Source organism: Pygoscelis adeliae, unplaced genomic scaffold (assembly GCF_000699105.1).
Source record: "Pygoscelis adeliae isolate BGI_AS28 unplaced genomic scaffold, ASM69910v1 Scaffold553, whole genome shotgun sequence".
Classification (NCBI taxonomy): Eukaryota; Metazoa; Chordata; class Aves; order Sphenisciformes; family Spheniscidae; genus Pygoscelis; species Pygoscelis adeliae.
This window is the reverse complement of record NW_008824375.1, coordinates 22,432-48,822: the sequence shown is the minus strand read 5'-3', so window position 1 is coordinate 48,822 and position 26,391 is coordinate 22,432. Positions and strand designations below refer to the sequence as shown.

Genomic DNA, 26,391 nt, shown 5'->3' with positions numbered 1-26,391 from the left:
TGCAAAGTCTGTGTAGGATTCTTTTACCTTCAGATGCATTTTATTACCTGCATCCTATGCAAGTGGGACTGTTAGAAGATCCAGTGAAACTGGGAGTACTAATGAATGCAAAACATTATGCTCAGCCAAATAAACTACAGTTAATGCTAACACCTTGTTCCTTGTCTTTCCAGTGAGGTTTCGTGTTGTTGCCCTGGATTTCAATTTTAAACCCGTTCAGGAGATGGTGAGTGACCAGTAATATGCCCCTGTATTTAAAATTGCTGGGAGACAACCTCTTCTCAAATTTTAAATAAACGGTTGCTGCAGATAAAATGAGATATTGCAGAGACTAAATACCAAAGAATTAACATGATTTCCTAACCACGTGCTATAATCCACCCTTATGTTAGAGTCACAGGGAAGAGTGCAAGTGTGTAGACAACACCTCCTGGTATTGCTGGGAAAGAGGCTCAAAAAACCCTCCACTTCGTTGCTGCAGACATTATTTTAGCTCTGACCAGGAAGCCCACTGTTCAGTCTCCTGCTGTTACTGTTCAGCAGTTGTTGCTTGCAAAAATTGGCAAGACATCCACCTAGTACTTTGCTCATTTTAGAAATGGGGAAAACTGTTACCGCAATTGTTTATCTCATCAGAGGCACTCTTTGCATTACCAGCAAGCTGTCTTCATGCTCATAGTACATAAGATAGAAGGGTCTTTACTGGCCTCTTCTCATGTGGTTGTAATGAAAAAGCACAGTGTTACCAAAAGAGCTGGTGCTAATAAGCACAGTGAGGATATAAGAAGCCCAAATCACGGTTCACATGCACCTCTATAACTTACACCACTGCTCTGGGTTTGCACTAAATCCAGTAAGATCAGAAACTGCCCCAACATTCTCATTTCATCTCTTCCCTTTATGTAATCTTCTTCCTGAAGTAAAACTCCTATTAAACAGATTAAGATAAGAGATGAGGATCTCTGATGGCTGGTATTATACTGATTATTAGTTAAACATTTCTCACAGTCCTGGGGAAAATTAATTCATGTTTGTTCAGCCACCCTAATCTCTTTTCCCGCTTTATTTTGTCCTCTTTCAGTACCCCTTGATTGCAATTCAGGTAAGAGATTTTTTCTCTTTGTATTGTTTTATGCATATAAAAATAAAATCTAGGGCATGTGTGCTTACATCAGTTTGTATGTGCCCACACACAGCCAAATCCTGCTCCTGAGTACACTGGCAGAAATTAACAGAAAGTTCATAAAATCCCAGGATGCTGTTCAAGCTTTACTAACATGGAAAGCATACCGATATTCATCTCAGTAGTCAAAAGTTGTACCGTTCTTATGCCTGCCTTTGATTCTCCTCACCTCCTCCAGTTTGCTCAACTTATTTTGGTGTATATCTTTTCATAACCCAAGTGCTGCTGAAAACTATGAACAAATATAGGCTGTGGATACAATTACTAGCAATGTTAGCACTTCCATGACATTTTGCAGTGGTTTTTAAAATAGCAATTGTAGTTCATGTCTAGACAGCATTCTTGCAAGTTTTCATGTTATACCATGAAGTCAGGTGACTTTATTTTGCTTGCAGTGAAATATACATATTTGGAGCTCTACATGCCTTTTTCTGCAGTCAGTGCTTTAAACAGTTCAAGGAAATGGTATGCATGAGCTTTCTTTAGTCTAACTAGCATAAAGTATACTCAGAGGCAAATGACAACTCAGTGAATGCAGAAGAAATGCTTCCTTCATTCTTCCAGCAGCTGAAAAAAGCTGGGATTGCTAAAGACCAAGATTTGTGTGGTATAAGCTCGGCTGAAGGGGAAGCATGAAGAAGGGATTTTCTTTCTCTCCCCCCTTGACACAAAACTAGAGCAACATGTACTAAAGAGCAGGGAAGAGCAGTATTGTGCAACTTCCCCTGATGATTGAGACTAACACCTAGGCTGGCTGAGGATGCCTAAATCTGAGATCAACAGATGAGAATCTAGCAACCTTAATAATCAGAGTACTAAGGCATAATTTATCTTAACACACATGCATTAAGCAATTTCCCCAATGAGTTAAAGTAACTTGCACTATTTTCTTCTTTGTTTCTGTTTTTGTGTGCTAGTAGCAAAAGATTTCCAAGGCAAACAAACTGTGAGTCCATATTCTTTTTTTCTTCAGGATCCACAGGGCAACAGGATCTTTCAGTGGCAAAATGTAACATCGGAGATGAACATTATCCAGATTGAATTCCCACTAACTGAAGAGCCTATTCTCGGGAATTACAAAATTATCGTAGCAAAGAAGTCAGGAGATAAAGCAAATCACTCATTCCTTGTGGAGGAATATGGTAAATGCCACCCATTGTTTTTATTCAGAGTATAAAACATTATTAGAGATGAGCCCCTATCAATGAACCCTTTTCATTGCTAAAACTTCAAACAGCTTCCTGGCAAATGTAACTTCAATTAGTTGTCATTAAGAACTGGAGAGAAAAAAAAGAACAGCAAAAAGCCAAAGAAGATAAATTAACCATTTTGCACAGATTCAGTCAGGAAAATAATCTGTGTAACAAATCAATAAGTTGATTGCAAATTTCACTGTGACAAACTAACCTTCTCCCAGCCACATCCATGAGCTTTCTTGGCCAAAGCTCTGCAAGGCATCTAGACATCACAGGATTCACCTCAGAAGTCCTGACTTCTCTTCAAAGCTTTGTAGAAATACTTTAGTGAGCCTTCACAGGTTAGGCCATTTCTTGACCATTTTGGCACCTCAGTTCTGAGATCCCATTCCATCTGTGACTAACGCTGATGTTATAGCCTCATTTTCTCTTTCATCTCAGGATGGCCTGTCATTTGAGAATGTGCCAGTATTATTTTTTTTCTTTTTATTCTTTGTCCTAGTGTTGCCAAAATTTGATGTCACAGTCACTGCACCAGAAAGCATTACAGTCCTGGATTCAGAGTTCACAGTGAAAGTCTGTGGAGTGTAAGTACCGGGTGCAGAGTGGTTAGGAAATATGCTGAAGAGTAAGAACTTCCCAAGGACTGGGGAAAGAGACAGGGCTTAAAGAAGAGACCAAAATAAATAAGGCCTCAGAAGAGGTTGGTCAGGGTTGACTTGGTGTTTGGAGCTTTCATTTACTTCTGTGCTCACCTCATTTTATTGTATGAGTATTCTCTTCCAACTGGTGTTTGGTGGGTTGAATAAATCTTTTGAGAGGTCCCCTGCTAAAGTAGGATGTGTCCACTCCCAATAACCCACTTCAGCGGGAGATCTTCATACAGCAGAGCACTGTTAAATTCTAGCAGGGGTCTTAGGGTTCCTGCTGTCTTTATCTCCACCTTCAAGCTTAGTCCTTCAGAAAGACTTTGCTTACTCTAATGCCAAGATCTCATAATTTAGAATCCAAGGTTGAAAACCTGATCCTCTTGCAGATATGAGGAGTTTTGCTTTGATTTCAGTGAGTCTAGAACTCCACTCTAAGCTGAAGAGTGGAGACAACAGTCATAATTTGGTCGGTAGCCATGTCTGTCCATCATGCTTATAGAGGTATTTATTTTTACATTTAAGGTGTGGTTTTGGTTCATGGGTTTAGGGGTGAAATAGAACTCATTAATATTTCAACTTCTGAGTTGTATTATCTTTTTGTAACAGCAGGAGAGTTAGGAAAAAGCCTGTGAAACTATTCCATTCTCTGGCTTCCCAGCTCACTGCTCGTCCTGGGTCTATCCCTGCATATGTTACCTTAAGTCAATTTTTCAAGCATCAGTTCATGGACCTATTTCCTCTTCCCCTAGGTACACCTATGGCCAGCCTGTTGAAGGGAAAGTCCAGCTCAGCGTGTGCAGGGATTTTGATTCTTATGGGAGGTGCAAGAAAAGCCCAGTTTGTCAATCATTTACCAAAGATGTATGATACATAATTATTATTCCTCTTTATGTTTGTCCTCTCTCCTGTGTTCTTGCTTCTCTCCCTTTGCACATCACTCTTTTCTTTCTCTCCTTGATGCTTCACTTCACTCTACTCATCTATTTGCTTAGATCACTAGTTAGGAACTCAGGGCACCTCATTTCTCTTCTTGGTTTCCTACAGGCCTGAAGAAGGACTCACATGTTCCTTCTTCATGACTCAGTTTCCCATCTGAAAAGTGTAGACAGTGATGTCTCCATCAGTCCTGTATAAATCATGTTAAAAGTAGTGGGAAAAGACTTCACTCACTAAAGAAGGGTCACGTGTATTGCCAGCATCCTTTGAAAGCTGTTATCCTTGGTAACAGGATTTGTTTTCTTCCCTTTCCAGCTGGAGACAGAGGGCTGTCTCTCCCAGGTTTTCAGCTCCAACATCTTTGAGCTAAATCGCATTGGTTACATGAGGAATCTTGAAGTGAAAGTCATTGTCACAGAGAAAGGAACAGGTAATCGCTTCTAGACAGTCTGAAACAGCAACAGTGGTGTGGTCAAAAAAGAGAGTAGGAGATATTCAGCCTCTGCCTGCTGAATACAAGGATGTCTTCCTGAAAAAGAAGATCCATTTTTATAAGCACCGTGACCATCTCCAGGCAAATGCTAACTCTGATGAAGCTATATGCAAGACAAAGCATTTCTTCTCTTGACTCCGGACATGTCTTACAGGCCTGCAACTTACAGCTACTCAGTCTATTTCCATAACTCGGGTGATGAGCAGTATACAGTTTGAGAACATGGATCGCCACTACAGAAGAGGAATTCCTTACTTTGGACAGGTAAGCAAAGGCATAGAGAGCTTGTATTGAAGATGACTGACAGGCAATCACATGACAACAGTGATGGGAACATTTGGGGGACTATTTGGGGCGGGGGGTGTTCTCCGCAAGCTTCTTTCTTTACATACAGTGCCCTACTGGTAACTCTGAATACTGAAGAGTATTAGTCTATTCTGAGTTTGATTCTGCCAGAAATACTTTGAATCAAAATAATCCATTAACTAGCATTTTTCTAACTTGCATTTTAAGCTTGACATAAATCACTGCCTCCCCCTTCAGAACTGACCGTCATATGCCAGCCAGAGATGAATAAAAACACTGGGGGATGAGGGAAGAAAGAGTGAAAGGAATTTAAGAAAAAAAAATCAAGGAAATAACAACAGTTTCTGTCTCAAAAAGCTTTTTCATGATTTTATGTTTCATGACAAACCCCACATAACTCTGTCAGTGGTTTAAAGGGTAGGGATAAATCTCTCTCTTTCCTCCAGTTCAGATTTTTTCAATGAGGAAAGGATAAGGGGACAGCTTACCAGTAGCACTGAAAGAAGGGAACAGATTATCTTTCAAGGATTTTTTTTTCCCCCCTCTGGAAGATGTCAATATATAACTTTCTCACTTGGTCCCCACTCCCACTCTGTTCTTCAGATTGCTGTGCACCTTACCACCCCTTACTGGGGGATGGGGGTCAACAGGCTCCCTGGGGTGATGTGCCACAGTGAATTCCTCAAACACATGCATTCTCACACACACTAGAGGTTAAACATGCTGAAAGACACGTGGTAGGAGGCTGGGATGTCACATCTCAGAGACAAAGCTGCTGACAATGGCTTCAGGCAGCTGCTTCGCTTTTGTGCAAAAAAAAAAAAAACCTTGAGGGTCATATCAGGGGAACTATTGTCTGGAAACCACTGATTTTCATACTTTCTCAAAATGCAGCAGATCCCAATCCCTGTCCTGGTGCCATCACAAACCATTCACAGTCCTTCTCTGCACTATGAAACATCCGCTGCTGGCCATATGTTGTATGCCTTCACTTTTGTTACATTCGGTCCCACTGAAGTCAACATCCACCTGAATACTTTTAGTTCTCTATTGTTATTTTTATTTCAGAGGTCATTTGTCTCCATCCTGTTTCTGGACAGTGAGGATAGTCAGTCTCTTAAGCTTGTATTTAATACATTATTACTTCTGCCATCTTTTTCTGAAAAAACAACTCAAAATGAATGCTCAGTTCTAGCAACCTAGAATTTACCTAATGGTGTCTTATTTTTTATTTGTTTGTTTAACACATAAACAGCAGAGACAGTGGGGACAGAATCAGAAAGTGTTCAAAACAAAGATCTGGAGAAAAGGCCTTCAGACACTGAAAGTATCAGCAGCAGACTCTCAAGACTAAGAAAGGAAAAAATGGAGGAAAGGAAGTATATCTTTAAACTGGAAATGTGTAGTCAGAACAGACTGGCCAGGAAAGAGATGAGACATAAGAAGTTCTTGCTCCACAAAAGGACGTTATCAATGACGTAGCACATGCTGAGGAAGCTCCTGCTCCACACCTCGTAAGATAGCTGAGATAGCTGCCAGAAAGTGAAGAGAGACATTCCAGTGCTTAAGTATTGCTTTGAAGGGAGAAGAAAAAGCAATTCTGCTGCGTAGAGAGCAAAGGAGTGCAAAACATTAGTATCTACATACAGAAAGATAACATGCTGAACATATCTTGCATTCTCTTCTACAGATCAAACTGGTAGACAAAGACAACTCTCCTATTTCCAATGAGGTTATTCAGCTATTTGTCAATAACAAGAACACAGACAACTTCACCACTGATGATAATGGCATTGCAGAGTTTAGTATTGACACGTCTGAAATGTTTGATCCTGAGATCAGTCTGAAAGTGAGTACAAAACAAGGCTGAATAGAGTCAGAGAAGAGAGATGGCTACTCTCAAACTGAACCCAAAAAAGATGGGATGAGGTTTGAATTCTGGTAATAAAAATGTGCTTTCTCTGGCTTATTTCATTTTCTAGAGCTCTCAAAAATTACTATAAAAGAAGCAAGGAAAACACCTGAGTTGTTGCAACGCAATGTCTTGCTGCAAGACCATTGTGCTGCTTTTTCCTTACCAGTTTGACTTCAGATGCAATTCTTAAATATATACACTGTGTGAACTAATCATTCTGATGTCAGTATGTGATAATGATTTCCCTAGTGACATATGTTTGTTTTCCTTTTCTTCCCCACTCTGTCTCCTGATCAGGCAACTTATAAAACCAGTGACCAGTGCCACTCTGAAGGTTGGATAGAGCCTTCCTACCCCGATGCATCTGTCTCCATCCAGCGCTTCTACTCCTGGACTAGCAGTTTTGTGAGGATTGAGCCTTTGTGGAAAGATCTGATCTGTGGGCAGAAGAGGATGATCACTGTGCACTATGTCTTGAACACAGAAGGATACAAGAGCATCAACACCATGAATTTCTACTATGTGGTGAGTATGGGGTTGCTGCATGGTTTGCAGAAAGGGCTTGACCTTTCTGGTAGTCCATCCACAGCAATTACAGCAGTGAGTGGTCTTCCAGCTTTTGGGTTACCAGCCAGCACAATGGCCAACAATCCAAGGACAGAAACAGCACTGAGGTGGTTTGGCAAAACTACCTGCTCAGGAAAAACAACTCCCATTTCTGGCCATGTTACTCTATTTCATAGTAAGGAACCACCTTCATAATGTCTCAGGCCTGGGTTCTTGTCCCTTCCCTCCAAGAAACTCTTTATGGTATTTTCTGCCTCCCCCTTCCCTTCCTTTTTCTTCTGCTTCCTGACCGGTGACAAGGGCCCCAACAGTAGCAGCAGCAGTGGCAGAATCCAGCATGCCCTAAGGCTGATGTTTAAGCATTTGAAGCCATCTCAATGTACATGCCTTGATTGTCCTGTTGATGTACATTGAACTAGATTGCCGCTTTCTCCCTCCAACGTCTACCAACCCATAAATGTATTGCTCTTCTCTGCACAGGGCATGGCAAAAGGCAAGATTGTCCTTACAGGGGAAATTAAAGTTAATATCCAAGCTGGTAAGTTAAATTGCCAATCCATGTTTCTGCATTTAAAAAAATAAAAAAGAGGGATGGTTGAACTGAGGACCAAGGCAAGACTTCCTGGATGTATACAGCAGCTATTGGGAGTGGTGTATCTCTCTCCATCCACACGTGTGTGCATGATACTAGTACTATCACTAAGATCACTATAAAGTCAGATTTAGTCCAGCAACTAGTTCATTTGATATGAGTCAAGAAGTAGTGTCCTGTAAAGATCTTCCCAAAGGATAATGTAGGGAGTGCAGAGTGTCTGGCTTTGGGGGCTATCTGAATCTGGCCACATGTTCAAACCCACAATAAATCTGAGAGCATCTGGATCTAAACCCAGGCATGTCACCTCCTGGCAAATCCAGCATCTTTCAGTTTATCGTCTAAGTACAGATTGCTCCACTGACTGGTACAGCTATATGCCAGTTGAGGATGGCTACTACTACAGCAGATCTTTGCGCTTCTCTCCTTATTGGTGCCTTTCTCTCTTCTAACAGACCAAAATGGCACTTTCACCATCCCACTTATGGTCACTGAGAAAATGGCTCCAGCCCTTCAGTTGCTGGTATATACCTTACACCCTGCCAAGGAGCTGGTGGCAGACAGTGTCCAATTTCCAGTTGAGAAGTGTTTCAAAAACAAGGTGAGAGGCACTAAGATACAGCAAGTCTTACCTGCTGTCAGATAAATACAAAGTCTTTGTGCACACATTCACAAGAGATTTCCAGTTTTATTTCTTGTTTCCATCCACTTCTGTCAGCATTAGCCTCTTCATTCTCCTTTTTTCTCTTTTTCCCTATATCTCTCCTCTACCACCACCTCCTGGCATTATTGTCAAAAGGTAAATCCTCTTTTAACATTAAAAACTACTTTTCAGGAAGCCCAGACTACCCCCAGATGGTTCTTGCCCCTCTTGAACTATATTAGTGTCTTATTTAGCTTAGACTGTCTGGTCTTTAGCATAGTGAACATGCTTTAGTCTTATCCCACTTCACTATTTAATCTAATTTTTTACACTTTTTTGTTGAAAAATGGAATTTGGGTTTACCAGAACTAAATACATATAGAAAAGAAAGCAAAAATAACAATCTGGGTTTTAAGTTTTCCTTCCATGTGATTTCCATTGAAACATTTTGATTTGTGATTTTGAAATCAGATTTCACCTTTAAGATTTTTCTAATCTTCAGTTCTTCTGATTTTTCTAATTTTCAGCTAAAAAACATGAAACATTAGGAGAAGACAAAACAAATGAGGTTAAGTAAAATGTTTCCATTTACCTGATGTGGTGTTCCCGTCCTACTTTTTCCCTCTTATCTAACACAAGTATGAAATAGATTTTGCTCTCAACAGATTCAAAACAGAATCCGTTCTATATTTCCGAAGGTGAGCCATGGACCTAGTAAAAATATGATTTGCTCACTGTGGTGCTTATTACATGTGGTCTGTGTCATATAAGATTTGATTTGATAATAGCAGCAACAGAATCACACTTATTTTAAATCCCTTGAGGTAGGCTTCCCTTAAGCTATCACAGGAGTCTAAATGCGCTTATTGCCTAAGCCCCCATTGTAGCAGAGGCCTGGTCAACAGAGGCAGTGGAGACCAGACATCCTTCTCCAGGCAGACTCTCTGTGCTTTAACAGAAAAGCCTTCTACTCTCCTTCTTGCCCTCCATTCACACACACATCCAGAGCAGCCAGGCAGTAAGGATTAGCCACACCAACATCTGTTTGATAAATTTCAGGTCCAGTTGCAATTCTCTAAAAAGCAGATGCGCTCAGCTTCCAATGTCAGTTTAGTCATTGAAGCTGCTGCCAACTCCTTCTGTGCTGTGAGGGCAGTGGATCAGAGCGTGCTGCTCCTGAAGTCCGAGACAGAGCTGTCTGCGGAAACGGTAAGCTGCCCAAACAAATGCATTGCTTCCTTCCACTGCAGCACTGCTTCCTCCTCCTCCGTTGCAATGTCTCTCCACTTGAGACTGTTAGACTCTGTTAGACTTCTACCGCTTTCTGCATGTGCTGGTCATAAACCATCCATAATAGGCAACACACAGCTTTTGTTTCTTGGCAGTTGGAAGTCCTCTTTCACGTGGGATGTAGTTAAACCAGTGACTGGTCTCTGGCAGCACGACCTTCTGGTGTATCAGCCACTCCTTGCAGTTATGTGTTACCAGCAAACTTGCTGAGGGTACACTCTGCCCCATCATCCAGATCATTAATGAAGATGTTGAACAGGATTGGACCAGTATTGACCCCGGGGGTACACCACTAGTTACTGGCCTCCAACTAGACTTTATGCCACTGATCACCACCCTCTGAGTCCAGCCGTTCAGCCAGTTTTCAATCCAGGAAACAGAGCATTGTTTCAAACAGGCCAACATCTCAGCTCTGGCAACTTGCAAGCACATGACAGTGTAATCAGAATTGATCTTTCCACACACAGGTTTTGTGTTTCCTTCCCCCTCACAGATATACAGCCTGCATCCCCTGCAAGACTTTCAAGGCTACATCTTCAATGGGCTCAATCTAGAAGATGACCCCCAAGACCCCTGTGTCTCATCTGACAACATCTTTCACAAAGGCTTGTATTACACACCTGTAATGTCTGGATTAGGCCCAGATGTATATCAGTTCCTCAGGGTAAATGTCCTGTACATTACATAAATCTGTTGAAGTGAGTTTCCACTTATGTAGTTTTAGATATTTTTGCAAATGACACTGTTAGTAAAACTCATACACGACAAACTCTCCTCATGGACATCTATTCTCAGTTGACTCTGGTGCCTACTGTGATTTTCCAGCATGCACAAAGCTCCCACAGGTCTCTGCATAGATGTCTCTGGGCAGCTCTCTGGTGGAAAGGCAGTAATGGGAAACAGAGAGGAATGGAATAAACCTCAGCCACAGTACAGTTATGGCTAACACTGAAATGTGTTTTTTACAGGATATGGGCATCAAATTTTTTACCAACTCAAAGGTTCGGCAACCAGTTGTGTGTACTAGTGAGACTGTAAGACCTCCACCATATTTCTTGAACGCAGGATTCATGGCTTCTACACACCATGTCAAATCATCAGGTAATACAGGGGACAGGAAAGAGATTTTATTTTTCTCCTTGAATGAAGTGGTATTCATGTGACATGGTGTCCTGGCTTCAGCTGCGACAGAGTTAATTTTCTTCCTAGTAGCTGGTACAGTGCTGTGTTTTGGTTTAGTATGAGAATAATGTTGATAACACACCGATGTTTTAGTTGTTGCTAAGCAGTGCTTACACTAGTCAAGGACTTTTCAGCTTCCCATGCTCTACTGGTAGACTGAGAAGGCTGGAGGTGCACAAGAAGCGGGGAGGGGCCACAGCCAGGACAGCTGATCTAAGCTGGCTAAAGGGATATTCCATACCATGTGACGTCATGCTCAGTACATAAACTGAGGGAAAGCTGGCCGGGGGGTCCGCTGCTTGGGGACTGGTATTTTATTATTTTATGTTATTATTATTTTATTTTATCTCAATTATTAAACTGTTCTTATCCCAACTTTTACTCTTCTGATTCTCTCCCCCATCCCACCAGGGAGAGTGAGCGAGCAGCTGTGTGGTGCTCAGTCACCAGCTGGGGTTAAACCATGACACATGGACGTGGATAATACTCACAAATCACATTAATATTGATATTGAATATTGGTCTGGCACAGAATGAGATGGCTTAGGATAATGGCCAATGCCCAAAAAAGCCTTTTAGGTCTACACTTCTGATTCATGTCCAGTCTCATGCTGGGAAGTGTTGGCAGTCGGTAGAGTGTCACACAAAACTAACACTGTTGACACTGATTCCCTTCTGACCAGAGCTTGTTTGAAAAGACAGCGCAACAGTGTGGACAGCAAACAGATCTAAGAGCCAAGTAACCTGAGTTCTAGTCCTAGGTCGTGAGACCAAAGCACTTCAAGTAATGTTTTCTTTTTCTGTGATACTGGATATACCTAACTCAGAGATACATTAGTGACATTAATTAATATTTGTGTGGGATTACTGATAGTCTCAGAAAGAAATGGGTAAACACTAATCATCCTTCATACTGGCCCACGTATATTAAAACCTGTCCTTTCTGGGAGTCTTCATTATATGAACCAGGTTTGACTAAATTCCCATTATCTCCTACTAGCTGAAGTTGCTAGAGAGCAACGTGGGAAGAAGGTCATCCTTGAGACTATTCGGGAATTCTTCCCTGAAACTTGGATTTGGGATATAGTCCTAATTAAGTGAGTACTGCTTCTTCTCTCTCTTTGCCTTGCTTTTAAGAGTTACTAAATATGTCCCCTGCTATCCTGCAAGGTGGCAATTCCTTGCCACCTCTTCTTATCTTTTGCCTGGAAGACCTAGCTTTTTCAATCATAACCTGACTTCCTCTTTTCCATGATAAAATTACCCTGTCCCCAAAGACATCTATTCCGACAATGTGTATACCATGAGTCATATTCCCTTCCTAAGAAGAGGGCCACCTTTATTTAAAATACGGGTCTGCAAAACAAGAATTCTGAGTTTTCTTTCCAAACTCAGCGAAATGATGGGCAGAAGAACTTTCAAATGGGCGTTTCTCAGAAGACTTGGGTGATAAGTTCTGGGGGGACTTGGATGTAGGATTTCTGCAGACAGAATATGGGTAGTGCTGATTTTCAAAACCCATTGCTTCTACTGAGAAGCAAGGTACATGAAACTCACCCTTTCTAAACTCATCCTTTATCCATTCCCATCAGCTCTACTGGAAAAGCCAGCATCTCATACACCATCCCTGACACCATCACCGAATGGAAGGCCAGTGCCTTCTGTGTGGAAGAGTTGGCTGGATTTGGTATGTCTGTGCCTGCCACCCTGACAGCCTTCCAGCCTTTCTTTGTGGACTTGACCTTACCATACTCTATCATCCGAGGAGAAGATTTCCTGCTTAGAGCCAATGTCTTCAACTATCTTGACCACTGCATTAAGGTGTGTACTTCTGCCCACACTTACCCCATCCCCAAAGAAGCTGCAGCCTTTGTAGTCTGAAAAAAAACAAACAACAAAACGATTGGTGTAGATGACTGGATCTGTCCCTGCTCTGGATTGATGTACTGCTCATTCTATCTGATGATAGATTATCCTGACTGGATTTGTCCTCCTAAGCCACTACAAAGCAGAGGGAGATCTGTGCAAATTGTGGCTAGGATGGGTGTATAAGCAACTATATCTAGAGATCCATAGAGGAAGGAAACAAGTGCTTTGCCGAGTATCATTCACCATCCACAGTCATGCAAGCCATCGGTGGTTTTAGTGGGGTCTTTTCTTTAGGGAATATATGTGAAAGTGTGAAGAAGTGAAGGGCTTGTGCTTGCCAAACAGAAGGAAGTGGGAAGAGCAAGAAGTGAAGAGCAGATAAACCCTTCTTCTCTGGGGCGAAAGTTCCCCAAAGTACCAAAACAGAGAGCACAAAAGTGCAGTAACTGCCCTACAGAGTATCTGTCCAGCTAGAGGCTCTATTGCTCCCAGACACTGGGGGACTGTACTCTCAATATTCAATGCTTTCCACGCAAAATGCTTCCAGACCACAGGTGCACTGCACCTTTGCATGGAGGGAGCTTACACATGGTTTAATGGATATCTGAAGAAAGGAAAACAGGGATCTTCTCTTTGGTTTCTTGTTTCTTGTGTTGCATCTAGGAATCCTGAAAAAAAGAGGCAGGTGTAGAGTCTAGATTTCTTCTGCTTGATTTGAGTGCTGAAAATCAGCTCTCCAGTCTCACAAGATCACCACCAAAGAGGGAAAAATCAAGACACAGTTTAGGAATGTTTTTTTCCAAACTCTGTTAACAGTTTGACCTAACAAACCAAAAAGGCCTAGGGTTTTAAACATCCTAGAAAAAAAGATCTCTGTTATTGAGGCTTTCATCTCTTAACCGTGTTTTTCTAAGTATTCCTACAACAACAGAAGAACAAACACTAATCAGTGGTTTCCTTTGCAAGTTAGTTCAAAGCCATTAGCACCAGGTTAACTGAACATAACTCAATATCCTGATCAGGAATCAGATGTATGCATAGGACATTTAACACCTCAAGGGAGAGTGTCATAAGAAGCGAAAGGGAATACTGTTAAGGTTATATCTGATGGATGATTCCTCTAACATCATCATCCTAGGCCTTAAATCTGCTCCACACTGTTAACACTGGACATAAACAGAGACTATCTCACCCCCCTCTAACAATAAAGCACCATTTGCCTATGGTATAAATTCTTCATCCCATCACACTCCTCTTTCTGTTCTCAGATTAATGTTTTGCTGTCAGATTCCCTTGATTATCAGGCCAAACTCATCTCCCCAGAGGATGATGGATGTGTATGTGCCAAAAAAAGAAAGACCTATGTCTGGAATATTTTCCCCAAAGAAACTGGTAAGTGCCTTTGAATCTACCTGGTTTTCTGTCCTGAGATTGATACTAATCAATTTATACCTCACCTGAAAAACCTAATCTTCTACCAACCTGGAGAACTTGATCTACCACTGGTCTTTTCCAGCTGTCTGGGATAAAGATCTCCTCCACAACTGCAGTGTGTTTATCATGCCCATTTCCAGAGATCAGTTCTCTTCCCATATGTCTAAGGTAGACTGACTGACCATTCATTATGTTGCACTACTTAATATCTTTAAGATATTAAGATATTCATTATCAGATGAAATTTCTTACTTTAGCCATCATTCTGTGTGATAGAGGTCCATTTTTTTCTACTTTTCTGCTACTATTTAAGGTAATGTAGTATTCAGCATTACTGCAGAGACCAAGGATGATGGAGCTTGTGGAGACAAAGCACCTAGGAACATCAGTATTGACTACAGGGACACCCAGATCAGAATACTGTTGGTTGAGGTACTGCTGAAAGCTCTTACCGCTTGACCTGTACTCCCTTCCATGAGGAAAGAAAAACGCAGCAAAAGTACCAAGAGCAAGTAAAAGTTTTTCAGGTTCCCTAAAGAGCTCCTGGTTTGGCTCCATCTTCATCTGGCTGGGACAGGGTCTGGCTGTTCAATCTAAGACCAAGTCCACTCCCATCTGATGTCCTCTTCCATGAGGATCAGTGGGTGTTGGTAAGTGCACATCTCCCTCATGCAGAGGAGAAACTGGAGATGAGGGACTTCACCTGATGGGAACTCCCTTTTAGTAGCAGCCACATGAACCTGTAAACTCTTGCTTCAATCCAGCTGTCTTATGATGCAGGAGGATGGGGCGGGGTGTGGGTCTTCTGTCACTGCATTTCTTCTGCATGCTTTGTTCTCATCCACTGCATGTGTCTCTTCTTCCCATTGCCATGCAGCCTGAAGGTATCAGAAGGGAAAAGACCCAAAACTCCCTAAGCTGTACAAAAGGTAAGGGTCTTATATACTGCTGTCCTAAGAGAAACTGAAAGGAAGGCTGGAGCTTGCCCTCTTTCCTGCAGTGCTCGTTGATGCTGTCCCTCCCCTTTTCCCAGAGGTGCCCAAATGGCAGCTAGTGTGAGTGCTTACAGTTCAATTCCCTGCTACGAACTTCCTGTGTGATCTGGTGCACGTCATTTAGGCAGTGTCTGTGCTGCAGTCAAAAGTGCTCAGGTGCTGAAGGAAGGCTGCTATGGACCTATCAAAGGGAGGTGACCTTTTTGTGTAAAATCTATTCTGTGTTTCATGCACTCATGTTTGACTGCTGTCCTCTATTACAAGGATAACTGTGGCTTGCAGCTTTCCACTTCTAGTGGGAATGGGAGAGGGAAAGTAACATCCCCTTCCACACCATCTTGGTGCTGACTGCAAATGGTTTCCGAAGTTTCATGGAAGCTCTGCCTAAAAGAAGCACAAAAGCAGCCCTGACCCTCACCAACCAGCTCTTCCCAGTGTCTTACTGAAGAAATCCCCAGCTTTCACAGACACTACAGCCTGGGAGCACCAGCCTTACCCTGTTCAACTGATTTCTGTTGAGCAATGACAGTTACTGCACTGTTTGGTCTGTTTTTTACAATTTTGGTTTTGCTGTGCCCCCTTCTCTCTTGATGTTCTTGGAGACAGCTGTGAGTGTCTGTCTATTGCTTGTATGCAATTTTGCACTGTGCAATTTCTACCAGGAGCATGTCACTGCTATAACCAGTGTTCCTATATAAATGACCACAACACACTTAAAATTTTTCTCCACAGATGATGTGGTTATTCAAGATGTTGCTCTAGATCTACCTACAAATGTGGTGGAAGGATCAGTCAGAGCTTCCTTTTCTGTTGTTGGTAAATATAAAATTAATAAAACATAAAAAGAAACAAAATGTAAAAATATAAAATGAAAGCTTTGTCAGGATTCAAGATGTTAGTTTCCAGTATTTGTGTGGGAAACTTTTAAGCAAAGAGACTGATTCTCATCTTGCCCAGCAATGCCTTTTGCTGCATCAGAGAAATGAAGTTTCTAAATATTGGTTACATCCTTCTTCACTTTTCTGTTTAAATTCATTGCATTTGAAAGTTTTGCTCTGATGTACCAGAGTTCCGAGTTATGACCTCAGCCAGACTCATGTCGGTAAGACTTTTTTCCACTCACCCACCTGCAAATCAGAGATGCTAGTGGAATCTTTTCAGTCTTTTCCTGGAAAGGACCTGGACTTGGTTACATGACTACTAGTCATAAAATCTTTGCTTTGTAATGTTGGTGATTTCAGCTCATCCAGAAATCCCTTGCTGGGTCTGCGCTACCTTTCCTAAAATAGCAATTTAGAAGCGGTCTGTGATACATCTGCATAACCAGTGTCCCTTTTCAGCATTACTTGTTAATTCTGCAATACATCGTTCACTGCAGCATCTCTGGGCTGTTGCCCTTTCCTCCTCTGGAAACAGAAGTTTCCTAGAAGTTCTTCTTTTCATTTCTAGTAAGAAGCGTCTGCTTGAAGTGGCACTAAAATAGGTAGTGTTTCTGGTGTGGGCAATTTAAGCTAAGTAAGAAGAGGCAGGGAAGGGATTTCTTTGTTGACTGCAAAGCAGAACAGAACAAATCGCTCAGCACTGAGAGCTTCATGCTTGTTGGAAATCTCTGTGGTACCAGACAGGCTTGCAACCCCAGATAGGCTTTCCCTGACTCTGCCTACTGAACGGAAATTACTGTTTATTTCGGTGGCCATGAGTTGTGCTAATCCCTCTGGCATCTCCTCTTCCCCAGGCAGCATCATGGGCACTGCCATGCAGAATGTGCACCAGCTCCTCCAGATGCCGTTCGGCTGTGGGGAGCAGAACATGGTCCTGTTTGCACCCAACATCTACGTCCTGGACTATCTGAACAAGACAGGGCAGCTGAGTGAGGAGGTCAAATCCAAGGCCATCGGATACTTAGTGAGCGGTGAGAGTTTTGTGCTTCCCTTACCATGTAAGCTGAAATTCCCATTGAGGCCCAGTGAGCACAAGCAACAGCATGGCTATCCTAGCAGTATGGCACTGCTGCTGTAGCGCAGCTCAGTGACACAAGGGACTGCCCTGATCAAGACATTTGCTATCTTTGCTTTCTTTTTCTTTCCTTATCCCATTTTGCTGAGACGCAGCTGTCATGTTTCCTTTGAGGTTCTGTCTTTCAGTCCGTTTCTCCTCTTCCACCCAGGCACAGCATGTATCCTAATCCTGTTAGCTTAGTTGGAGCACAGAGCTGATATAGCTCTGCCTATGCTGTGACTCAGTGTTTCTGCAGGACAAGATGTTCCATGCTTCCATCTAAGCTTCCTCAGGGCTCCCTCACTGCTTGGTAGATATATATTGCCTTTCCATGCTTTCCCACCATAGTTTCAGATAAATCTGATAGCAAACAGAATAGGGTTTGTTTTTTAAGTTAGGGAACACTTCCTCTTCTGTGTTTTTGCAGGCTATCAGAAGCAGCTGTCATACAAACACCCCGATGGGTCCTACAGCATCTTTGGCTCCAGAGATAAAGAAGGCAACACCTGGTGAGTGACTGGGAGCAGAAATGGCTCAGAGATTAATTTGCACTAAATTCACATGATGCAGGTAAAAGGCATCTTTACTAGACAAATCAGATGTGCAGAGCTGGCTAGGACTGGGACTCTCTAAGTACTAAGAAAAATGGTTCTCCACCCCCTTCCAGGTGGAGTGCACAGGGAGAAGGTGATCCCTAAAGACCCCGCTGGCTTTTTGATTCTCACTTCTGCTGCCTCCCATGAAATTCAATCCACTGCAGTGTTCTGTAGCCAGGATCAGCCCCAGAGTGTGCTGGACACCCTTCCTGTGTCCCATCTAGCTAGTATTCCTTTAACTACGCTCTCCTGGAGGAGCACACGAAGACAAAGCAAGCCACCAACATATTGGCTATAACTCTTCATCCTTATGCCTAGCGTGAATGGAAGGGCTGACTTTTTCTGTTCCTACTTCCAATGCTCATCTCACAGCTTCATCTTTCCCTTGCAGGCTCACTGCCTTTGTGTACAAATCATTTGCACAAGCTAGTCACGTCATCTATATTGATGACAATGTCCAGGCTCAAACCCTGGTGTGGCTGGCTAGCAAACAGAAGTCAGATGGCTGCTTCCGAAGTATTGGGACACTCTTCAACAACGCCTTGAAGGTGGTAGAGAATTACTTGGTCAAATTTACACTCTTATCATTAAGAACATGTTATCCCATTACTGTCAAAAACTATACTCCAAACACCTGTTCTCTGCCAAGGGCTAACTCTCCACACCTCACAATGTCTATTTTCAGCTCAGTCAGTTTCCCCACGCTGTATTTCACATCTTATGAGCACCTGAGATAGGGTTACAGGACTGTAAGCTTGAGGGAATGATGTTTTTTGAGGTGATAGCAGCAGGCTTCTCTTGATTTAAGAGCCATCCCTGCTATGTGTATGCTCTCCACCCTTGTGGACTGCCTCCAGAGCTGGCCACACTCTCCCAGCTGGGATATGGCAATTCATATTTAAAGGTTTCTCACTCATGCCATTCACTGAAAATTCCTCTCTCCGTGTCTTTTTCAGGGAGGAGTAGATGATGAGCTGTCGCTTTCTGCCTACATCACCATTGCCATGCTGGAAGCTGGGCACTCTGTCTCGGTAAGGAGACCTTTCACTGATGGTATTCAGCTGCAATTGGTCCCCAGCTGTTTACTTGACTCCAGTATCTGCTACAAATTGTCTAGGTAGTAAGGAGAGAGAAAGAGAGGGAGAAAGAGCTCCCAGGGAACATGACCCTGCTCTGTGTCTGCACTAGTTGCTATGATAGAGAAGTTCCCTATAGAATTATAGAATCATAGAATGGTTTGGGTTGGAAGGGACCTTTAAGGGTCACCTAGTCCAACCCCCCTGCAGTAAGCTAGATCTTCAACCCCCCCATCTTCAGCTAGATCAGGTTGCTCAGAGCCCCGTCCAACCTGACCTTGAATGTTTCCAGGGATGGGGCATCTACCACCTCCCTGGGCAACCTGCTCCAGTGTTTCACCACCCTCATTGTAAAAAATTTCTTCCTTATATCTAGTCTAAAACTACCCTCTTTTAGTTTAAAACTATTACTCCTTGTCCTGTTGCAACAGGCCCCGCTAAAAAGTTTGTCCCCATCTTTCTTATAGACCCCTTTAAGTACTGAATGGCTGCAATAAGGTCTCCCCGGAGCCTTCTCTTCTCTACACCTCTTAAACCACCACTGTTCAAGCAGAAATTGTACAGACCTCAGTGGGATTAGATCTTCTATTTGAGAGACCCAAGATATTTAGTGACACCTTTTAGTTTCCAATAAAAAAACTTGACAGGTAGTAAGCCACACACTACGGCTTAGCCTCAAACATGCTCAGTCAAGAAAGTAAGTTGTTGCAGGTAAATCCATAAAGTCTACAAATGAAACTAAAAGCTATGTTGGAAAAACAAAGGTCCATCAGAGTGAAAAGCTGATCTGTCCTTTTTAAAAAGTGGCTAGTACAAAGGAGACTACAGTGGAGATGTTAGACTTCAGTATATGAGTTTCTCTGCCTCCAATTTGTCATATCCTTTCTGAGGACCTTCCTGATTAGTGCATTAGCGAGGACACAGAGTCCAACTGTGAACAATTTTTATTTGGTGTAAACCTAGTGCAACTCCACAGAATTAAAATAAATTTACACCAGTCACTGAGGATAGAGACTACTAAGTTGGATTTGTTTAAGGCAACAGACTCTTGACTATAGAAGTGCAGAGTGAATTATTATCATGGAGGTAAGCAGAAAGAATTAGCTGTGAAAGAAACAGAACAGTCTTCTGTTTATACACTGACATCTTCAAGAACACACTGAAAAGCTACTTGATTTGTCTGATGTTTCCTCTGAAATCCCTCCTTCTTTCTCCTGAAGTCACTATACGAACTGAAGTCCCATTCTCATTGCTGTGATAGTGACAGGATGAAGAACAGGTTTAAAGAAAACAACTGTTTGGCCAGGTGAAGACTACTGTCCTGAATTAGACCAATATGTTTTGTTTTCTTTTGTTTTTTAAAGTACCCTGTAGTCCGAAATGCCTTTTTTTGTCTGGAGACTGCATCTGAGAAGAATATCAGTGACGTTTACACTCAGGCACTCATGGCCTATGCTTTCTGCTTAGCTGGCAAGGCAGAAAAATGTGAATCATTCCTTAGAGAGTTACAGAAATCAGCAAAGGAAGTTGGTGAGTTTCAGCCATTTGGGGAATTTGGGAAGTGGGAAGAGGGAACAGATCTTACTGATGGTACGTGGTCTAACCTCGGCAATATTGAGAGTATAGCCACATGAACCAACCGCCACAAATAATCTGTGGAGTTAACTTACAGTGTATCTGTTGCTCTGTAGAGAGTACTTGTGAGAAAGAGGCCAGGACACAGTATGTCTCTGAGGCAGCATAAAGCAGTGACACCCATAATCCATTCTGGTTGCTCCTCACCCTCTCTTTGTTTGTTCAGATGGCTCACAGCACTGGGAGCAGGAGGAGAGGTCTCCATCAGAAAAATCTCCCTCCTTCCTTGACCATGCCCCATCAGCTGAAGTTGAGATCACCAGTTATGTGCTGTTGGCTTTGCTCTACAAACCCAACCAGAACCAAGAGGATCTCACAAAGGCCTCAGGGATCGTGCAGTGGATCATCAGGCAGCAGAATCCCTATGGAGGTTTCTCTTCCACCCAGGTGCCAAAACTCCCTTCCACTCCCCAGCCAGTCCTAGGAATTGGGGCACTGATTCAGGGTGCCAGTGGGGCTTTGACTCCCTAGTCTTATTTCTCTCTTGTATTTGCTGTCTCAAACACAGAGAGACCAAGCCTTTCTCTTAGAGAGGCCAAAATGCCTTTTTTTCCCCCTCTTCCTCTTAACTATGGAGAGGTTAAAGCCATACAAGAGTAATTTGACTGGAACCAAATGCAGATAATTGTGTCGGGGATAAGCCTAGAAAACACCAAGTCCCAGCTGTTATATGGCCATGAAGTGCTCTGTAGTTCCCTAGAAAACACATGCTTCACCACTATGAAAAACTCTAGAAGTGTGCTCTAGTGCTCAGATTTTATATTCTGAGACCTTCATATGAGTAGAAAGATTTCTTCCACCCTAAAACATACATGCCAGAATGAAATGGCTCCTTATATATGGGAACCCTGGAATTATACACAAAACGAAGGTTTCTTTAGCCAGGATGAAGCGACTGTGTTTCATATTGGAAGCGTGACTTTGACCTCCTCTGCACCGGTCACGCTGTGTAGCTAATTGTCTTTTATTATTTTCTTTTCCTTCAGGACACAGTCATTGCTCTTCAAGCCCTCGCTGCTTATGGTGAGGCCACCTACAATTCTGTTACACAAAATGTAGTCAAGATCACTTCCAAAAAGCCTTTTGAGAAGGTATTTATTGTCAACAATGAGAACAGGCTCCTGCTGCAACAGACTCCCCTTCCTGAGGTCCCTGGGAAATACAGCCTAACGGTGAATGGCAGTGGATGCGTACTTATGCAAGTAAGTGTCTGCTCTCCTCTTCATTGTGCCTCACATTCTGCATACAATACAGTCATGTTTTGATGATTCTCCATGTGATTTCTCTTTATTTTTCCTAATTATTTGATTTCCCTAAACTATTTAAACACTCTTTTCCCCATCTCACATTCTGACTCCTGTGGAGTCACAGCATGGAAAAAAAGAGTCCTTTCTGATCAGCAATTGGTTTCTTTCTGGGAGGTGACTCTGGGTACAAGCACCTTCACTGTTAAAGAGCAGAAGTCTGATGTGTCCATCATTGATGTAAGCAAGGATCTTCCACATAAAACCAAAAGCAACATTGCCAGGAAACTTCACTAAGTCTGACACTTGTTTTTTGGAATGCAAAGAAAAACCCCTGGCATGCTTGAACAAAAGGGTTTTTTCCTCTTCCAGACAGCACTGAGATACAACATTCACCTTCCAGAGGGGGCTTTTGGATTTTCGCTCTCAGTACAGACATCAAATGCTTCCTGTCCACTGGGTCGACCAGCAGAATTTGATATTGTCCTTGTAAGCAGGTAAAATGCCATCAACAAACCAGCTGCACAGATGACAAGACATGCAGGGAAGAGTGCTGTGTGTATTCAGTTCTCCTTATACAGTCAAGAACCATGAGCTAATCAATGCGTTGATGATATTGGCCTGTAAGACACAATATGCCAAAAGACATTGTGATACGCCCAGTAACTGATGGTGTTAGCACATACTTGGTCCCTTCATACTAGGGGCCTTCCCAGTGTCTCCCATCTGAACCAGTCAGCAAGCACATGTGATTCATGCCAGCCTCCCCGCACTGTATGAGACCAGGAGCAGACAGTTGAGGTTTGCTTCCACAGATGTGGTCCAGACTGATGGGGACCTCTGTTGTTTCAGTTACACAGGAAAGCGCAGCAGCTCCAACATGGTCATTATTGATGTGAAGATGCTCTCTGGCTTTGTTCCTGTTAAGGCTTCCCTGGATAAGGTAAACTATAGGAGCAAGATTAAACGAGTCGCCCCGGGGACAGAGGAGAAGAGTGGTCATGATGAAAACAGAGGCCTGGTTAAGAATCATTCACCCACAAACCCTGAGAGGTGTTTGCATGGCTGCACTGTCTTCATTACTGGGTGGAGGGAACGCCCTACAGGGAGCTACGAGCACACAGACCGTCCCACGTTAAAAACTAGGAAGGGTTCCAGCTAAAGCCTGACCAGCTGGCAGCTGCGACTGGGAGCTGGCACTGCCTGGGTGGGGAAAGGGTGGGAAATCTGCCAGACTAGTTCTGAAACCAGAGGCAGGCAGTATTCCCCAAATGAACTGCAGTGCCTGTCATGCCCTTGGGAAGTGCTCATACCCCCCACTAAGTCAAGTGGCAGTTTTTGCTCACTCCCCTCCATCTATTCAGCAACATTTGGGCTCTAAAAATCAGCTGCCGGCCCTTGATAGGGACAGAATGAATCCCACAGCCACGTGGTGGTAGGGTCTAAGGTAACACTTGCTTTTTAATGGTTTATAAATATATCAGTTTATCTCCATTTCTTTGTTTTAAAGCTCATTGATGGCCATACAGTGATGCAAGTAGAAAACAAGAAAAACCATGTTCTCCTTTATCTGGAAAATGTAAGTTCTGATCACTGTCTATTTGATTTGCAAAAAGGGTGAAAACAGCATGTAGTAGATGCACCTACACAGTGGATACACTCTATAAAGTGCATTTATCATGTTCACTTCCCCATCAGTTTTCCCCTGTAATCACTAAGCTGCTTACTCCTCAAACTGCATGTAACATCCCAACCTCCCAAACAGCTTCAAAGTGACACCTGCCCTACTAGCAACTAGAAATAAGTTAATCAAAAAAAGCACATAGAAATTAATCAAAATTCTATCTCCTTTCAGTCAATAGCAGATAAACACCAGAAAAGAGGTTCCCTTGTGTATATGTCCCTTTGGTAGGCTTCTCGTAAACCTCAGTCCTTCCAACAGGACATGAAACACTGCTCTAATCTCCTCTGGAAAGACATCCATTCCTTCTCTTACACTAGTTCATTCCCAAATTTAACCTGTAATCTAATCCCTGGATCAGAATTTACATAGTAAAAGTACATTTGCTTGGGGCCCTGCAGAACTAACAGCAGAAGCCGATATCCCAGTGATGTACATTGATTCCCCGTTTCTTGGTGGCACATAATGTTCATGTCTGAAATGGGAGGGGTTGGAATGCCAGACTCCTGACCATTGGGAGATCCTGAAGAATTAAGCTCAGGCCTTTGGGACACTTTTTCCTCTCTGGCAATAGGATGTGTAATAACTACAGAATCAGGTAATAAAAGCAGGATAGGAAACCTACAGCTCTTCACTTCAGTTTCACTTTGGACTCTCCAAACATATTTCTGTTCCCAGTTTGGCAGGCAGATAACGGATGTCCCACATCTGTATGTGTGGCGTCAGTGGGATTTGGAATATACAATCGATCAGCTTCACCCCTGGTCTGCTCCAGATGGTGTTACACAAATAAAGAGACTTATGTGATCCCTGTCCCTCCATTCCCAGATCTCGCAGAAGAAAAGGAAAGAAATCACTTTCTCGGTTGAGCAGGACTTTGTAGTGACCCATCCCAAGCCAGCTCCTGTGCAGATCTATGATTACTATGAAACAGGTAGGTCTTTGCTTTTAACCAGTATGAAGTTTGGGGGAGGGACAGGGACAGCAGAAACACTGCGTGCGTTAAGGGAGACCCAGAACCAGCCCTCCTGGAACCAACACTCCTCTGAACTCTATCAGGATCTGGATCTAGTGATAGGGGAGAGACTTTAGTGAGCTTGGTCTCATGCCCAAGGTGGCAAGTGGGCATGCCTGGAAAGTTGCAAAAATGCATGTGCCAGAACAAAGGAGATTTCAAGGATCTCCAGCTTAAGGGTGCGTAGGGTATATCCACCTCCAGGGAAAGGCACAGGAAGTGGTCTCCAGGCTGACGGGAACATTTCTTTCCTTCTTTTCCAGAGGAGTATGCTGTTGCTCAGTATATGTCACCTTGCAAAGAGACTGTTGCAGAAATGGATTGATGATTAGAAAAGGTAAGTGAAAGCCAAAAAAAAAAAAAAAGCAAGTGAGAAGGTGAAATATAAAGCAGCATGAGCAGAGGGACTGGCAGGGTAAGTAGAGCAATAATTATTCTCACAGAAATGGAGTCTTCATTGTCCGCTAGGCTTCTCAGGGAGCAGCCAGAGACAGTGGCCAGATCCTGTCCCATGACACATATTCAGTGGACTCTTAAGTGGAGACCATTTTGCTGTTCACGGGAAGAGCTCAGCCTCTAGGATGAAAGCCAAAGTGCAGAATAACGGAAAGACTGGGAAATATCTTCAGAGTTTCCTCAAAAACATCAACACTTAGCCAGGAATAATCTACCTACAGCTGTCCTTGAAAGCCTCCCCTCTGAAGCTTGCGCTTCATGGGCATAGGCTTCACATGGACTTACAGAAACCCTTTCCTGGCCAGCTAACATATTATCTGAGGAGAAGACTTGAGGTGACACAAATCATGGAGGTGGTGTGTTGGCTAGTCAGAGGTGTGATGCTGTCTTGCTGTAGGGAGGTCCAGGCCTGTGTCCTACTCAGCATAGCAGTTATGCTGGCTGTTACCTGCTGAGCACTTCCCTAGGGGCATGGGCACAGCTCCTCTTTGGTCCAGCTCGTCTGTTGTGCATAGAAGGGGCTGGCTACCCAGTATCCTGAAACTGTTATTTGATATCCTGCAGCTGTTGGTTTGTTCTCATTGAGGCTATTTTCTTTTGGATTTTCCCCTGCAGGACCATCATAAATGTTGAGCAAGTGTTCAATCACCCTATTTTCTTCCGTCATTAAGTCCTGGAAAAGGCCATTTAATCACAGTGGGTGTCTGTGACATCGTTTGAGTAGTGTCTGATTCTCCGTTTCCTTTCACAGCACATCTCTCCAGATCTGTATCATAATCACGTATACCTTTCCATCAATAAACCTCCCTTTTACATTGGGCATTGTTTTTTTTCAGTGTCACAGAACAGACATTTTAATGACAGTCTGCATGTTATGGATGCTGGCTGGGGGAGGATGAAGAAAGAAACGTATCTGTCCTGCCTGCAGCACGCAGCCTCCTCTCCCAGCTACAGCTGATAACCGCTGGCAACTACTGTAATACGCAGCATGTTCAGTCACTCCCAGCCTCCCACCTCTGGCATGTAGGACCCATTTGCTGAACAGCCCCTCACCTTTCCCCAGCCCTGCCAGGGTGCTGCCTCTGCACCTGTGCCATAAAAGTAGGGGTTTATGTATGGACATCATGCAGTGACTCTGCATCACGCTTAGTAGAGGAGAGGGTGAAGAAAGGGGCAGGTTTCAGTCCAGGCCTGGTGACTGCCTGGTCCCACATCCTGGATCTCCCCCTGCCAGGCCCTCCAGTCCACCAGACCGACCAGAGTTTGTTCAAAAGAGATGGCAACCCTGGATCATGTTGACCTGTCCCAGCCACGAGAAACAAGCCTCCCTGTTTTCCTGCACCTCTCATCATCCCCCACTTCGTTGCGCTTGGAGTCATGGTGGTTTCTGCAAACACAGATGCTCTTGGGCTGCAGCGTGCCAGAGTGGGTGGATGGGT

The 26,391-nt window shown here is 43.2% G+C and overlaps 1 protein-coding gene across 1 annotated transcript in view; it reads left to right on the top strand.

Annotated features, from left to right (window-relative positions):
- LOC103913650 (ovostatin) overlaps positions 1–24,821 on the top strand; it is a 27,462-nt gene extending 2,641 nt beyond the window's left edge. Inside the window, exons 4-35 of the mRNA XM_009320173.1 lie at positions 174–226; positions 1,082–1,102; positions 2,157–2,325; positions 2,882–2,966; positions 3,779–3,890; positions 4,281–4,395; positions 4,613–4,722; positions 6,455–6,613; positions 6,977–7,204; positions 7,727–7,784; positions 8,294–8,439; positions 9,541–9,690; positions 10,265–10,435; positions 10,740–10,872; positions 11,954–12,050; positions 12,546–12,774; positions 14,091–14,214; positions 14,570–14,688; positions 15,134–15,185; positions 15,984–16,067; positions 16,987–17,163; positions 17,677–17,758; positions 18,237–18,393; positions 18,802–18,876; positions 20,286–20,451; positions 20,723–20,943; positions 21,543–21,758; positions 22,173–22,297; positions 22,653–22,743; positions 23,311–23,379; positions 24,310–24,415; positions 24,760–24,821. Of these exons, the coding sequence (XP_009318448.1) occupies positions 174–226; positions 1,082–1,102; positions 2,157–2,325; positions 2,882–2,966; positions 3,779–3,890; positions 4,281–4,395; positions 4,613–4,722; positions 6,455–6,613; positions 6,977–7,204; positions 7,727–7,784; positions 8,294–8,439; positions 9,541–9,690; positions 10,265–10,435; positions 10,740–10,872; positions 11,954–12,050; positions 12,546–12,774; positions 14,091–14,214; positions 14,570–14,688; positions 15,134–15,185; positions 15,984–16,067; positions 16,987–17,163; positions 17,677–17,758; positions 18,237–18,393; positions 18,802–18,876; positions 20,286–20,451; positions 20,723–20,943; positions 21,543–21,758; positions 22,173–22,297; positions 22,653–22,743; positions 23,311–23,379; positions 24,310–24,415; positions 24,760–24,821 (3,962 nt within the window). The remainder of the gene's footprint in view (positions 1–173; positions 227–1,081; positions 1,103–2,156; positions 2,326–2,881; positions 2,967–3,778; positions 3,891–4,280; positions 4,396–4,612; positions 4,723–6,454; positions 6,614–6,976; positions 7,205–7,726; positions 7,785–8,293; positions 8,440–9,540; positions 9,691–10,264; positions 10,436–10,739; positions 10,873–11,953; positions 12,051–12,545; positions 12,775–14,090; positions 14,215–14,569; positions 14,689–15,133; positions 15,186–15,983; positions 16,068–16,986; positions 17,164–17,676; positions 17,759–18,236; positions 18,394–18,801; positions 18,877–20,285; positions 20,452–20,722; positions 20,944–21,542; positions 21,759–22,172; positions 22,298–22,652; positions 22,744–23,310; positions 23,380–24,309; positions 24,416–24,759) is intronic.
- The last annotated feature ends 1,570 nt before the right edge of the window (positions 24,822–26,391 follow it).